This window comes from Rhineura floridana, chromosome 7 (assembly GCF_030035675.1).
Source record: "Rhineura floridana isolate rRhiFlo1 chromosome 7, rRhiFlo1.hap2, whole genome shotgun sequence".
NCBI classification, from domain to species: domain Eukaryota; kingdom Metazoa; phylum Chordata; class Lepidosauria; order Squamata; family Rhineuridae; genus Rhineura; species Rhineura floridana.
The window spans coordinates 93,833,837-93,851,009 of NC_084486.1; the positions used below are offsets into that span (position 1 = coordinate 93,833,837).

At 42.4% G+C, this 17,173-nt stretch overlaps 1 protein-coding gene across 4 annotated transcripts in view; it reads right to left on the reverse strand.

Moving 5' to 3' along the window:
* Positions 1 to 17,173, reverse strand: part of DGKG (diacylglycerol kinase gamma) — a 167,005-nt gene that overhangs the window by 65,317 nt on the left and 84,515 nt on the right. For all 4 annotated transcript variants that reach the window (XM_061636546.1, XM_061636547.1, XM_061636550.1 and 1 more), the window contains exons 11-15: positions 14,762 to 14,879; positions 11,117 to 11,205; positions 9,982 to 10,098; positions 3,997 to 4,095; positions 306 to 422 (exon numbers count right to left, since the gene is read on the reverse strand). In XM_061636546.1, coding sequence (XP_061492530.1) covers positions 306 to 422; positions 3,997 to 4,095; positions 9,982 to 10,098; positions 11,117 to 11,205; positions 14,762 to 14,879 — 540 coding nt within the window. The remainder of the gene's footprint in view (positions 1 to 305; positions 423 to 3,996; positions 4,096 to 9,981; positions 10,099 to 11,116; positions 11,206 to 14,761; positions 14,880 to 17,173) is intronic.

Below are 17,173 nucleotides of genomic sequence, written 5' to 3' on the forward strand. Positions count from 1 at the left end.
AAAACTGTGAGAGCCAGTGTGGTGTAGTGCTTAGAGTTCTGGACAAGGGCTGGGAGTGGGGGGGAGGCAGCTTCGCATCTTCCCTCAGTCATGAAGTTCTCTGAGTGACCTTAGGACAGCCACCATCTTCCAGTCTAATCTATTTTACAAGATTGGTCCAAGGATGCAATGGGAATGGGAAGAACCATGCATGTTGAGCTTGAGCTCTTTTGAGGAGAGGCAGGGTAGAAGTTCAATAAATAAATAAATAAATAAATAAATTAAATTAAATTAAATGGCAGCAGCAGCAGATGTGAACTGTCTACCTGTAGTCCATGCCCATCCACTGTGGTGGTGGTGTATCTGAAGGATAGGTTTGTATCATCTGGGGTTGTGCTGGATGGTGATTCACTGTCTGATCTTCTTGGGTGGGATTGCCTATCCTTTGGAATAGAGAAAAACGCATAAAGGACTTCGAAGTATGGCTGAAGGCCAGCAAATAACAAGAAAGTACTGACAATATAAACAAAGGGAAAATGATGGATTCCTCCTAAGCGTACTGATATACAACAAAAAGACCATACAAATACCACAAGTTAGTAAAGTATAAAACTTTTGTAAAATGCTGTCTGTAAAACAACACAGAATGCTAATACATGGATAAACCATCGATAATACATTTCATTAAGTGCAAACCATTTCTGAATATAGTGAGTGTGCAGTGAATGGTACTGAAGCCCTGAGTCCATCACTCCAAAAGTAGTTTTGAAAGTTGTGTACACAATGATGGCTCCAGAGTTCAACATTTGACTTGCTTCCCGGGATGATGCTGTTCCAAGATTTATATTAACTTCAAAGTTCCACGATCTGCACAGCTGAAAAACTCTCTGAGAGGTCCATGCATAATATTTAGAAAAGGGAGCTTCTTAATCATGGATTTTTACACACTGATACTGCATTTGTGATGTTTAAAGATACCTGAAAAGTGAATAAATCCAAAATATTTATATTATTAATTCATTGTTTGATTAATCATATTTAGACCCCAGTTTTCAGCCAAGTTGGCTCTCAAAACAGCTGACAACAATTAAAACATTCCAAAGTCCCAGAGATTGTTGTGAACAGAAATAGTAAGAGGAATAGACCAATATAAGAAAAATTCAGAGAAAGGAATAGAATACCACATAATAAAATAGCCTAAGCTGTCCCACATGTAAATATCTACAGAGACTTCCCTCAACTGGATCTAGTCAGAATTAACTCCCAGATCTGTTTTTTTTCTTAGCAATGGCAAAAGGGAAATACTGGTGCATGACAGTGTTCCAAATCATAACATCCACATCTCAGCTAGCAAAGTAAATTCCACATTGTTTTTTTTTAAAAAAACCAACTGTGATGGCACTCATAAATCTTTTGAATTCATTTGCTGTTTGAAGGTATCTTAATGCAGCATTTGCTATGTTTAAAAACTTCTAAGAACCTCTTTTTGAAACAAGTGTAAAAATGGATAGGCCTTTCATAGAGTTTATGAGCTGTGCAGATTGTGGAACTATGGAACTCATGTTAAGTTCCAAGCAGCAACAACCCAGGGATCAAGTCAAGTATTGGAGCCATCATTGTGTACACAATTTCAAGCTACTGTTGGCGTGATTGATTCAGGACTTCGGTACCATTCACTGCAGGATGCTAAATTAACGAAAGATTTTTTCCACCAGTAGCGGAATGCGTGGTGGGGCAGAGGCACTTACCTGATCTCCCAGCAGCTGAATCTCTTCTGCTTGCCAGGAGGAAGAGGACAGCACAGTGCAAGCTCATTCTGCTGGTGCATTTGCACCACATTGACCTCACAGCTGTCTTGCCTCTTCCAGCAAGCAGTAGTGACTCACCTGCTGGTAGGCCAGGTAGCACCTCCATCCTACCATGTGGTCTACTACTAGTTTGCACTTTATGAAATGTATTACTGAATGCTTATCATGGGATTGTTTGACAGACAGCATTTAATACACATGTTTTATATACAGTATTAACTTCTAGTATTTTGTTATCTTTTTTGGGTGGATATACTTCCACCAGCAAGTAATAAGGAACATTTTCATTTCTTCCCCAGCTCTAAGAGTTTCTGACTTTACAAGTCTGGAAAAGACTTGCCCAAAAGAGAGATACAAATCTGAGGATACATAGATAGATACCTAGTGTACTACACTGGTAACTTGGTTGCCTGTTTCTGAAGCTTTATCCATACAATCGTTTTTAAGTCATCAAATGCTACTGTTCTCCATATTTAATTTACAATTAAACATTGTCGTTTTTGTGAGTTTTGAGCTCACATATACATTATCTTCATTCCATTACCAGCTTCCAGCATTTTCCTATGTCTCAAAGTTCTAATATACTGAACATAGAGTGGAAACAGTAGATACAGTACAGGGCAGTATTCAACTAACTTTTTTGCACTAGAGTTAGCACTACTGCAATGGATTTTCCCCCTTCTCCCCCCCGCATCATCTCCAAATCTGCTCTGTAAGGTTGGGGAACCCCCAAAATAGATTTAGGGGATGTGTGGGGGGAGAAGAGAGATTGTTCTGTTGCACAAGGGGGAGGAGGAGAAGAGAGAAATTGTTCTATCGTGCAAGGAGAAATCCTTGAGCTGATGGAACTATTGCCTTAGCGCTATGTTGAATACAACCCCAAACACCTGAAAGCAGATGTCCAGCTTGCGCCCCCACAGTTTTCTCATTAGAGAAGAATCTTCATCATGCTAAAGAACCTTTAACTCTGCTTTCTTTTGAAGAAGTCTAAGCACATCAAGTGAGAGCCTGTGTGGTATAGTGGTTAAGGTGTTGGACTACAACCTGGGAGACCAGGGTTTGAATCCCCACACAGCCATGAAGCTCACTGGGTGACCTTGGGCCAGTCACTGCCTCTCAGCCTCAGGGGAAGGCAATGGTAAACCACCTCTGAATACCACTTACCATGACAACCCTATTCACAGGGTCGCCATAAGTCAGGATTGACTTGAAGGCAGTCCATTTTCAAGCACATCAAATGCTAAAAAAGCAGGTTAAAGGATCCTTAAGAATATGAAAAGAAACACAAACCTTAAAACAAGGTATCATGTAAAACTGGAGAAGGAGGCTATGGAAAGTGTAGAAATCTTCTCTCAGGAATTATCATATCCGAGTTTGTCCATCTAACATTCTTGCACAGCTTGAGTCACAATACATGTTTGTGCCTTCTCAAAGTAATCTCAAAATGGTTTTAATGCACGCATGAGGAAACTCCAGCCTGCAGACCTAACTAAATACACCAGGACTCTAATGGGAGTTGATCTTACAGGCCATTTGGGGCAAGCCACGTCCACCTTTCCTACACCTGACATCATGCAGATCTTCCTCTGCAGGCATGGCTCAAGCTGTGCCTGCAAAGAAAAAAAATGTTCCTTGGGGTCATCTGACATCAGGTGATTGACAGGTGAACAGCTACACCCAACTGTCAAAATGATCCATGGGGGAGCTGTTCCCCATCCCTACTCTGACATAAGGAAGTGCCTGTGTCAAATCATATGCACATTGTGCAACACTCTACTTCTGAGCTTTTAAAAAAAACTACTTTATTTGCTATAATAAAGCCTAAGATGGTGTACTAATGATGATATACCTGAAGCAACTGGAGTGATTTCCTCCTTACACCTAGCCTCAATGCAGGGTTTTAAACTGAAAAACAAATAAAGGCAACAGAGTAGGGCGGAGAGGAGGCGACAGAAGTGGGATGTGAAATTGACTAGTCCAGATTGCAAGCAGTTTCTCATCCAGCCTTCTTAAGGAAACACCAGCCTTCCCATAACCAGTGGCAGGTGAGGCCTTCTCTAGTGGCTCTACCAGAATGTACTTTGGTTTGAAGTTAACAAAATCAGTTTGGATAGGTTTAAAATAATAAGATATGTTTTTGAGAGAGCATATGAGACAGAAAACACCAGCTGCTCAGCCCATTTCATAGGTGACAAGCAGGCTCATTTACCAGAACCACTGGGCAGATGTGGGAAGGCAGTAAGATGTGGTCCTTGAGCTGCCCACCATCACACTCAGGCTTCATGTGAGAGGCACATTTGTTGTGAAGCTGCAACAGGAGAGAAAGCAGAGTCTGAGTAAGTACCACACTCCCCCTTGCCAATACCTAGCAACCTTTTAAGGCCCTCTACAGATGTCTTTTTAAAAACTGCACATTCATGATGGTTTGTGCTCATGGTGGTATCAGGGTGGCTATACACAATCCCGCTTTCAATACTGGAAATATTTTGGGGCAGACATACTGCTTCATTTCCAATCAGTGCATGTCTCATAACCTCCCACTGAAATCCTGTTACTTTTTATATCACAAATGATCCACAGTTGGGGTTGTTTTGTCCTGCATTTATTGCACTATGGCACAAGAGTGCCCCTCCAGATAGCAATAATATGGTAACATTGGGGAAGCACTGCAGAACAACTAATAAAATGGAATTATGTGTGGATGCTTCAGTATAAATCCACCACTAATGCACAATTATTGTATCAATGGCATGTTGCAGAATACACCTGCAAAAAACACCAGTCTGGAGGGGGCCTTAGTCTGGTAAGGAATTTACACACTGTCCTCTATCACAGACAGGCAACATCTACAGCCTCCCTCTGAAACTGTTAATTCTTGGGTTTGAAATATGGGGGAAATTGTAGATATAAAATAGGATGATAATATATTCTGAGCCTTTTAAATGGCATAAATCCTCCTTGGTTTGAGTATTTTCAAATCTGAAAAACCTTATTAAAAGAATGTCTAGGAACTAACCAGTGGTCAAGAGACTTAACAGACTATTAAAAACGAATAATAAAAGACCAAGAATAATTTTTTATCAAAAATGTATAAACTGCTTCTAAAATATTATGTTTTGCCTTTGTCAACATGTTAAGGATTATATGGTAAATGGACATACAGTATAGGGGAAAACATCGCAATGGACATCAGGAAGAACATATGGAACATGGCACATAGATTTTCTTTAAATATGGCTATAAGGGAAAACTTCTATAATGTAATGGCAAGGTAGTTTCTTTTAACAGGATTAATAAACAAAATAAATAAATATGACCTGTCTCATTGATGGAAATGTCAGAAAACAAGAATGGACTATTATCCTACTTGGTGGGAATGCAAATTTGCAGAACAAGTATTGGAGATTAATTAACCATCAAATGGAAAAGATCCTAGGATAGGAGATACCATAGGAGCCTCATATTAAAGGTATGGTAAATTAAATTATATGAAACATACGGTAAAAGATGAGCATAAAGATCATAGCCTCATATGTGGTCACTGTGGCCAGGATCTTGTTTGCAAACAAACGGAGGCTACAAACAATACAGTTTGTAGGGGAGTGGACAAAAAAAAGTAGAAGTTTGCCTTAATAGCCAAACTCACACATTTTATTAGAACAAGATATAAGAGGCAATGACAATACAAGTTTATGATAAACTGGTTGATCTTTACTATTGTAAAAAAAACCCTCATTACTTTTTGGGGAGGGGAAACAGTACGGTTTTACAATGCTATGAAATGAAGTTAGGTAATGGACTGTAGGATTCAGTCTAGTAGCACGAGTTTATCATACAGCCACAAGAGTGGCTGTATACTATAGCCAGCATGGATTTTTCACATTCTGCAGTGTTAAATTGGAAATACCCCTATGCAATTCTGATCCTTCTAAGCTCATTTTCAAAACAAAACCTTACAAAACGTATAGTACTGAACTCAGAAGCGCTTGCTTAACAACCCTCTAAATTTTCATAGCAATACACAAAACACTCAAAGAGAATCGAGAGTTCAAAGTGTAAAATGAGAAAGAAAAAACCAGACCCTTGTTGGACTTTTTTCTGTCAGAGTTCTCATAATTTGTTGAAATTAATTAAAAATCAGCAATGTTCACAGAGTGCCTGTAATTCTATTACTGACCTTGCCCCATACTCTGACCTTCATCTTCTGCAGTTTAAAAGTTAAAAAAATGCCTAGCAGATTTTTAATTAATTTAAGAAATTTAGCATTGAAGTCAATGATAAGCTTGGACATGCTCAGTAAGAACCATCAGTGTTCTAAAAGCCAGACTCACAGCTGCATGACTTGGCTATCCAGGTGGCCACACCCAGGCCAGACCTTTATTTCACTTTAGACAGTCATGGCTTCCTCCAAAGAATCCTGGGAAGTGTAGTTTGTGAAGGGTGCTGAGAGGAGACTCTTATTTCCCTGACAGAGTTCCAGTGGCCAGAGTGGTTTAACAGTCAGCTGCTCTGATTGAAGCTCTGTGAGGGGAACAGGGTGAATTCTAGCAACTCTCAGCACCATTCACTAACTACACTTCCCAGGATTCTTTGAGGGAAACCATGACTGTCTAAAGTGAAACAAAGGTCTGATGTGGTCGTGGATGTGGCGAGTGACAGCTTTGGTTTAAATTTAGGTATGAGACTACATGTGCCTGCTGTAGAATAAAAAGGTGGGGGAAACACTGAAAAACAATACTGTTCACAATGTTTTCCTTTTGGAAAGGAAGGGGCTTCCCTTCTGCCCAATGCCCTCCCACCCCATCTCTTCCCCTCCCTGCTCTCCTCCCCCTCCCTGCCCCTCCCCCAGGTCAGCTTCACCTATCTTAAGCATGATTGCACAGGAGTAAATCTCAATGAACTCAAAAAGCATGCAAATGATCAAACCTGCCCTCTCCTCCTCCTCCCTCCTATCCCTTTCCCTCTTGCCCCTTCCCTCCCCATCTGCTTCCAATCCCCTCCTTCCCCCTCCTCCCCCTCCCCCTCCCCTCTCATCCCCCTCCCCTCTCTCCCCCTTCCTCCTTCCCCATGGTTAGTTTTACTTATCTTAAGCATGACTGCATGGGACAAAATCCCACTGAACTCAAAAAGCATGCAAACCTGCCCTCCCCTTCTCCTCCCTCCCATCACTTCCTTTTTGCCCCTTCCCTCCCCTTCCTTCACCCCTTCCCCCTCCCCTTCCAATCCCCTCCTTCCCCCTCCCTTCTTCCTTCCCTTTTCCCTCCCCTGCCTCCTCACCCATGGTCAGTTTTACCTATCCTAACCATTATTGCACAGGAGTAAATCCCATTGAACTCAATAAGCATGCAAATCATCAGACCTCTCTTTCCCCTCCTTCCTGTCTCCCCTCCCTTCCTCCTCCCTTCTTCCTCCCCTCCCCTCTTCCTTCTTCCTCGTCCCCTGCCCACTCCAGCCCTCCCTCTTTCCCTCCCTCTTCTCCTCCTCCCCCCATGGTCAGCTTTACATATCCTAAGCATGATTGCATGGGAGTAGATCCTCTCAATCACCTTCCCTAAGAAGGGGGTATTTGCAACCATCAGTAATTGTCGCAGTCCAATGGGTCCAGGGTGGGCTTTTTCAGGAGCAGTCAGATCACCGCCTCTTTTAGGGTGGCTGGAACCACTCCCTCCCACAATGATGCATTGACCACACCCTAGATCCACTCGGTCAAACCCCCTCGGCAAGCTTTAATATGCCAAGAAGGGCAAAGGTCGAGAGGACACGTTGCTGGCCGCATCATCGCAAGCTCCTTGTCTACGTCATCAGGCCACATCAACGGAAGAAACTGTTCCCAAGACGTTGCAGCAGACATTGCACTGGACACCTCATTGGGGACTACAGTAGATGTGGATGGGGCATCCAGATTGCTATGGAGGCAAGCAACTTTACCCTCAAAGTACCTTGCAAACAATTCACAGTGGGCGTCCGAAGGGTCTAAAACTCCATTTCCTGGAGTCTATGTCAACAGATCCCTGACAATACAGAAAAGTTCCACTGGACAGCTACTTGAGGATGCTATGGAGGCAGAAAAGTGGGCCTTCTTTGCCACCCTCAACGCCACACAGTAGGCACAGTTATGATGTTTTACTCATGCCCGATCAGCCTCACAGCACGTCTTTCGCCACTTGTGCTCTAGCCGTCATCTGGCTTGTTTCATTGCCCTTAGCTCACTGATGTACCAAGGGGCAACCGTGTCAAGAGCCCAATGCACCTCACTGTTCCACAGCGTGACAAGGGCTTCAACAGGGTCACCTGCTCTATCTACTGGGAACTCCCCCAGGGCATTCAGGAATCCAGTGGATTCCATTAGTCTCTAGGGGCTGACCATCTTAATCTGTCCAACACCCCTGCAGGGAAGGATCGGAGCCACAAGTCTAAACTTCACCAGGAAGTGGTCTGACCATGACAATGGGGTGACATTCACTCCCCCCTATCTCCAGACCACCCCTTCCTCCATCTGGAGCAAAAACCAAGTCAACGGTGTGCCTTGTCTTTTGCACTGGGCCGCTGACAGCTTGAGACAGCCCCATGATCATCATTGAGGCCATGAAGTCCCAAGCCAGAACACTAGAGGCAGCCTTAGCATGGACATTGAAATCACTTAGGACTATATTTCTGGGCTCCTCCAATACCACAGCCAAGATGGCCTTCACCAACTCAGTTAGAGAAACTGCTGGGCAGCAGGGTGGATGGTACACCAGCAGCAACCCTGGTTTCTTGTCTCCTTGGCCTGACACCAGGTGTAGGCCCTCATAGCCAGCTCCAAGACAATGGTTTCCTGGTGACAGAGATGGAAGTTCTGTAGACCACAGTAACTCCTCCCCCCCCCATCCCTGCAGCCTGTGCTGGTGTTGCACCGAGTATCCAGGTGGACAAAGCTGGATTAGATCAACCCACCCATACACAGCAGGGATGTTCCTCATTTAAAGCTGAAAGGAGAAATGTCCTAGGAGCAATGGTGGTTGATGCCCATTGACATTGGTCGGGCAAATAGCAGGGAGCTGAAACAGTATGTGGAGCAAGAGCCACCAATGTCAGGCACAGCCAACTAATTCTGATTTTGTTCTCCGTACTCTTCCCTGCTGAGTTCTACAACATGCAACACTGGGACCACAATGACAAGGAGTGCCATCCCTGGGCAGGTTCTATGTAAGAAGGTGAGGGTTGGCTGAGGGCAGATTGAGGCTGGTGGGACAAAGCCCCATTTGCCCTAATGGATCAGCCTCCACTATCTAGGAGTGAAGAAACAAGGCATCCTGCATGCCTCATATTCTTGCCACAATAGGACTCATGGAAAGCCAATCACTGTGATTGTGATGGCGGTGATAACACAGTGTGTACTTTCCCTTTTGTAGAGCTTTATCTTAGAAATGTGTCAAGGTTCAGCTCTGACCACACCTAGAACCCTGGGGTTTCCTCGGAGGAGAAGAACCCCCAACAGACCCTGCACTGCCAGCAACCTTCAGACCTAAACATTCCACCCATAGGGCCTGAGTTGTCCATATCAATTGCTTGGGTAGCTCTTGGAATTCCTTCTTCATCCCCAGGGCACAGGAGCTGAGGAGATAGCAAGCAGGCCAGGAGCTTCAGAGCCACCAGCAAAGTACTAGATAACTGCATGTGTCTACTTGGGGGAAGGAGGAGGAAGGTCATGTAAGCTCCTGCCTGGATCACTGCCTGGCTGAGAGCTAGACAAAGGTGGAGCCTCCACCTACTATATATGCTCTCAGTCTGAATTGCTGAAGAAATAGCTCCTTTGGAGCTCCAAGCTCAAATGTACAGCCTTTTGTGAGCTGGAGAAATTGACAGTATGTCAGAGTGAATGTGAAAACCAAACGATGGATAATGGAGTGATTTGCATAAGTGCAAGATGCCTTCTGCATTTCAGTCCGTGCTCATCACCCCTTATTAAGCAAGTAATAAAGTCCAATCATGCTCCAAGGCTTCTCAATAGCATTCAGTGTTACAGCTATTTCACGATTAGGAGATGCAACAAGGAATGACAGAGTATCCCTTTTCATTTAAAGGTATGGCATGATTGTTATCAACATAGATGAGACTTGGCCTGCTGATGCTGGAGGTGACTTGCCTTTAATAGTTAGCTTTCCAGTATCTTTGGGGGGGAAATACCACCACGCTCACTGCACGTACTCACTGTGATTTGGCACCATACACAATGTAGTCCGGTAATGCCCTGGTAGCATTTGATGCTTTTATAACATCGATCACATTTGGCTGGAGAGTTCCCCTCAATCCATGTGTGCTGCATAACCTAGAAATGCATGAGATAAGGTGATCCATGCTGGAAAAGAAATTCAGGTGCTCAGTGTGAGGCACAAGGGAGATGAAATGATCCTGAATATGAATCAGAATCATCTTCATTCAAATGTTTCAGGATATTCTTTTGAAGCTTGGAATAAAGGAATGGGTAAATTTGGGGAAGTGCCTGTCATACCGCTCTCTTGAATTTAGGGACTACCTTTGACTAGTTGGCAACATATACACAAATCCCACTGCACTGCTATCTTATGAATCTTCAGCTTAACTTGCTCTGTTATATGGCAGGCTACTGCCAATCAAAAAGGGTTTTAGAGAATACCACAATGAATTGTTCACAATTTACATACCCAGAAAAGCGGAACTGTGCACACATGCACACTCCCAAATCGTTGCCTCTCTCTACTGTTTCTCTCTGCTCTTTTTCTGTCTTATTGCCTCTGCTCCTGCTTTGTCTTGATTTGTCAGCTATGATTTAGTACAGCTCCTGGTACCAGCTTCAACTTTGGCCAGTTATTTTGATGCGCTGCTTACTGTCTGACTACCAGCCTAGCTAGAATTCCAGCACATATTTCAATTTACCTGTGTACCCAATGACACTGCCGATGTCCATCCTGAAGACAGGTGCTTTCATTCAGAGTTCAGGGAACCTGGAACTGAGAAGCCCTGAGAATGCAGGACTCTTCTGCCAGAGATTGGCTCCATGATATCCTGCTTTTGAGCATCTGCTTGTCTAACCTCCTCTGCAGAACTAGCCATATCTACAACATGTGTCCAGAAGGTAGATTCCTCCCTTTTCAGTTTGGTAGTATGAACTATACCAGAAGCATGGTAATTCAGTGAAGTGGCAGCCTACAAAATATGGTGCATAAGTACCAAACTGAAAAGGGAGGAATCTTTTTGGCACTATGACTGTTGGGACAGAACGTTCTGTATTGCATATGGCCTGGGGTAGATGGAAGATTATCAATGAGTGAACATGTGCACTAGTCATTCATAAATGCCTCACTCACATTTGTATTTCTCTTGGATTTCACGTAAGTGTTGATGCAGGGGACAATCTCTTTGGACACACATCTTTCATGGACCGTGTATTTACAAACTGAGGAGAAGAGAGAGAGAGAGAGAGCAGCTCTAAGTCCACCCTACATTCAAGATAAGCATCCAGCTATTTGGCAGGATTGCTTGTTAAAACCAAGATTCCATAAATTTGTCTGAGATTATATATAAACATTAAAAATACATTTTCCAAATGGGTGATACTCTATCTGAATCCATAGCATGGTACCCATCACAGGATGTTCATCCAATGTGTTTAAAACTCAGTTGAGGCCACAGACTTACTGGATAGTCTCATCCAGGTTATCTTCTCATCTGTGAAACCTGTTTTGAGAGTTAGGTTCCCAAAGTTGTAATCTTATACAAACTTTCCTGGGAGTAAGTTCCATTGAACTCAGTGAGGCTTATTTCTGGGTACACATGCATAGAATTGCACTGGAAACTTCTTTTAAGATTCTGAAATTCCCACATGGTACTCAATGTGATAACATGTGAATTGCAAGAAGTGAGTCAGAAGAGGTACCTGACAAGCTATACTTTTCAGGAATTTCATGAAAGATTGTTCTATTCAAATGAAAAATAATAACAATAATGATGGAAATGAAGAAATGGTGCCAGATCCTGGGAGAGATGGCATTGCATTATGCCAGTACCCATAATTGCTATCCACAATCCAGATATTGATGAACTCCCACCAGTCCCAGCTAGCATGGACAGGAATGAAGAAAGATGTAGTCCAACAATATCTGGAGGGTCACAGATTCCCCATCCCTGCATTACATTCCTTGACTAGGATCTCTCATGGAACACCTTCTCCCTAATGAACCTCCCTGTAGTTTACCATATACCAGTATGTAGGCCAGATTGATCTTGCAGTGGTTGCTGCACTGGAACATTGGGACTCTCTTCCATGTGTGGTTCATTTGGCTCCCTCTGTCATGGTGTCCTGGAAGTCGTTTAGGCCAATACTATTTTGTTTTGCATTTGGAAAATTAGCTCTACTATGTGTTTTGGTTGTTTGCATTTCATATTCATTGTTAGTCTGTGATTTGAAGTTGTTTTATTTGTTTCACATATATTGCTTGGGGAACACTTTCTGAAAAGCAGTTTAGAAACCTGGTAAATAAGTAAACAATGCAATAACAATAGTAACAACACTTAGAAACAAGTCACATGGATTTCATTAAAATGTTATGTCCAAGTCAACTTCTTAAGAATACAGTCAGAATCACTTTTTAAGGCTCCATTTTGGTTGATGCTTGAGTAACAGTTTGGTAAATTGTCCTGTTGATTGAGAGCTGTTAGAATATGAACTTCTTCAGCACAGGGTGGGGAACCTTTTTCAGCCTGAGGGCCACATAGTTTTCCAAGGCCACACACCAGCAGTGGGTAGGAGCAGAGGCAAAATGGGGCAGAGCAACTAATATAAATGTTACCTTTGCACAGTAGGCTAGTTTCTACACATAGTCACACACCCCTCTTGATATTCCATCCAGACAAGCAAGTGGTGTTATCAGAGTTCCAGGCAGAGCTTGGAAAAGTTACTTTTTTGAACTACAACTCCCATCAGCCCCAGCCAGCATGGCCAGTGGATTGGGCTGATGGGAGTTGTAGTTCAAAAAAGGTAATGTTTCCAAGCTCTGGTTCCAGGACATATTCCAGAAAGGCAAAAAAAACTCAGCCTGCAAAGCAGGGCCAGTGAGGAGTGTGGCCTTAGAAGAGTTCAGAGGGCCAGAAAGAAAGGTCTGGAGGGCTGCAGCCTGAGGAAACCCCAGCCTGAGGTTTCCCTACCCCTACATCAACAGAATATTGATAAACACCTGTAGCACATAGAAACAGCTGTGGGGTGGTAGGCTTTTGGAGCACAAGGTGCTTGGCTTCATTGCCCAACTACCTAGATCCCCCTAGATCCTAGGAAAGGATGTAACTTTTTCTTTTTTAAAAAATATAGATATAAGGCTTGGCTACTGAGTAGTCTTCAGCTACTGAGACTGAATCTGTCCAAATGTTGACAAAAAATTTTCAACCAATATGGAAATCTAAACAATGGCCCACAGACTGGAAGTGTTCAATATACATCCCAGTTCCAAAGAAAAGGGATCCCAGGGAATGCAGTAATTATCAAACTATTGCCTTAATATCTCATGCAAGTAAAGTAATGCTCAAGATTCTACAACAAAGGCTCTTACCATATATGGAGCGAGAAATGCCAGACGTCCAAGCTGGATTAGAAAGGGAAGACATCATATCGCAAACGTATGTTGGATAATGGAACGGACCAAGGAATTTCAGAAGGAAATCACCCTGTGCTTTATAGATTACAGCAAAGCCTTTGACTGTGTAGATCATGAAAAACTATGGAATGCTTCAAAAGTAACGGGGGTGCCACAGCATCTGATTGTCCTGATGCACAACCTATACTCTGGACAAGAGGCTACTGTAAGGACACAATATGGAGAAACCAATTGGTTCCCCATCGGAAAGGGTGTGAGACAGAGGTGTATTTTATCACCCTATTTGTTTAATCTATAAGCAGAACATATACGGAAAGCGGGATTGGAACAAGATGAAGAAGGTGTGAAAGGGAGAAATATCAATAATTTAAGATATGCAGACGATACCATACTAGAATGCTGATGAAAGTTAAAGAGGAAAGCACAAAAGCAGGACTACAGCTGAACGTCAAGAAGACTAAAGTAATGACAACAGAAGATTTATGTAACTTTAAAGTTGACGAGGACATTGAACTTGTCAAGAATTATCAATACCTTGGCACAGTCATTAACCAAAATGGAGATAATAATGAAGAAATCAGAAGAGGGCTAGGACTGGTGAGGGCAGTTATGAGAGAACTAGAAAAGTTTCTAAAATGCAAAGATGTATCACTGAACACTAAAGTCAGGATCATTCAGACCATGGTATTCCCGATCTCTATGTACGGATGTGAAAGTTGGACAGTGAAAAAAGCAGATAAGAGAAAAATCAACTCATTTGAAATGTGGTATTGGAGGAGAGCTTTGCACGTACCATGGACTGCAAAAAAGACCAATAATTGGGTGTTAGAACAAATTAAACCAGAACTATTACTAGAAGCCAAAATGATGAAACTGAGGTTATCATACTTTGGACACATAATGAGAAGACATGATTCACTAGAAAAGACAATAATGCTGGAAGCCACAGACCTGAACTTACAAGATCTGAACAGGGTGGTCCAATGCTATTGGAGGTCGCTGATTCATAGGGTCGCCATAAATCATAATCAACTTGAAGGCACATAACAATAAAAACAACAACAAGGCTTGGCTTATGGTTCAACTCTTTTGCCATCTTTGAAAGCTGCACATCTAGAAAGATCCCAAGCTTTCCCCAAAGAAGGAACCTTGCAGAATATGAAATACTAAAGCCCTGCTTGCTCTGTGTTAGGATTAAAAAGAAACAAAACAAATAAAGAAATCCTTCTCCCCATTTGCCTTGGTGATTCTGACATTATTTACTCCTTATGATTCTGACATTATTTGTCACCTGCAGGTCTACAGCATACAGACAAGGGTAAATCTCACACTGGTGTTGACCATACGGCAGATCTGGGCACTTACAGGAGCAGCACAAGCCTTGCTTCCTGACCCCCAGCAACATAGTGCGACAAAAGTTGCAGTAGGCAGGCTTCTTGAAGTGCTTCAGCCTCCAGGCATGCTGTCCGTCATCTTTTAGGTTCTGTAGGGGAGAAAAAAAAGCCTACTGAGAGTCTGAGTGAAAGATACAGAGTGAAAGAAGGTGTGTATTTCAGCATCTTTTCCCAGAGTCTTTTAAACTCATAATGAGTATAAGTGCCATGTGAACTACCTGTCATCAACCCATTTACAGCCTCAACATCCTAATGACACTTTTGAAGATGCTAGTGAGACAATGTATAGGAATGATCCAGTTGACATGATGCAAAAGGATTTTAAAAAGCCTTTATTATTATTATAATTATTAAGAGACAATCTGTGATGACATAGAAAAGCATGTTCCTTAGATTGCAATCCATATATGCACTTACCTGGGAGTAAGTCCAATTAAACTCAATGGGACTTACTTCTAAGTCCACATGTACAGGATTACAATGTCAATGAATAAGGAATACCAAGCCAAGGCAGAGGACTGTATGTTTTATTTTATACACCATTGTAAACCACATTGGCCCTACTACATCCAAGCAACAATGAAATTCAATAAACAGATTATATAAGGTATATTAATATACAAGAGAAAGGTCTCAAGAGTCACAATGAAAAATTATCTATACCATTGGTTTATTGTGACACAGCCATTAAAATGGAAACAGAAAGTCTTTCCCTTTTTGGGTATCCCAATGGAATTATAACTTGGGTTCCAAGGCTGTAAAGATGTTAGGTTTTCAGCAACTTGGAGGCAGTATTTATTTAAAAAGTTTCTATAGTATGATAATTGTGGTACACATTAGTTTTTCTGCTCTGCTACATTCTCTGGTCAGACAGATTTTGCAGGTTTGTAATCATGGAAAACCTGTTTCAGTGAGACAGTAATGGGATATCATTAATGGGCACAAAGGCTCTATTGTAGTTATTTCAAATTGTATTGTATGAAGGAGGACAGTTGAGAGTAGTGTGAGATGATATATGGCCTCATGAGCACTGCAGGTAGAACAAATACACTTAGGAGTCCTTTATTACAGGCATGTGTGTTAGCTAATCTCAAGCACTAGTCTCTTTGGTGTGGTGGTGGCGGTGGTGGTGCTAGTGGCTGACATCTCCATTTGGAATATAAGGGTGTGAATAGAAGCTTCTCAGCAGCAAACCAACTAACTCTCTTACCTCCTACTCATAAAAGCTATTCTTTTGTGCATGTAAGATGTGCAAAAATGGATTCCGCAAAGTGCTTTTCCAGTGTCATGCGCTCCTACACAATGCTTGTAAAGTACTGCTCTGCTTAGCAACTTTAAAAATAATGATACTAAAGAGCAACTTTACTGCCCCCCCTTATAGAGTGAACAACATACAAACTTTTCCCCATGCTGGAATGGACCCTAGTCTTCGTAAACATTGAGTTCTTGTCATGACACAGGGACCTCTATCCCCAGACTGATAAGATTTGCCAGACAAATACCAAATATATATTACAAGGGCTTTATGAGTGTGGCCATCAAGGGTCTGTTGCACAACCTGCAGATTATTCTTTTTTTAAATCCTGCATTTCAACTGAATCATTCCCTACAGAAAGGCATATGACCCAGGCAATATTGTATAAGGACAGACAAAGTAATGACTTCTAATTGGCACTGATGGGAGTCAGCCTGAAAATGACAGAACTGTGTGGAATCTATGGACATTATGGTCCAGGAGACAACTGTATGAGAGACTGTGGACATCCAGACAGTTCCAGATGTTCCTAGATTCAAGGTCCTAGAGGCCTATGTGGCCAGGTTAGATAGGAGGTCATTTGCCACCAATGTGCTCACAGCAAGGAAAAGAAAGTGGCAGTTACTGAGCATATCCTGGGCACCAAAATTATGAAAAAAAGAGAGCCTGAATTTTCTGGCATGAGCTGAACCTTGAACCTTCGTCAAGCTCAGCGCTGTAGAATTGGGTAATATGTTTGTCACTGTATCACCTGTCCTGGACTATTCTGGTTTCAAGTGGATGATACAGAGAGACAAGATAATCAGATAATCTCTCTGACCACACTGCATTCCTTGGCTAAATTGGGACTCTTGGGTGACTGGATTAGAGAGTTGGAGCAGAGTTTTAAAAAAGCCTCATGTTGGTTTTCCCAGGCTGTGCTTCCTCTAGAAACTGAAACCCTGTGTATGTATTTGAATGATTAGGGGAAATAAGGCTGAGAAGTGGTAAATGACCTCTGAGGCTGAGAGGCAATGACTGGCCCAAGGTCACCCAGTGAGCTTCATGGCTATGTGGGGATTCGAACCCTGGTCTCCCAGGTCGTAGTCCAATGACATTTACAACTATGCCATTAAGCTGTATGGTACC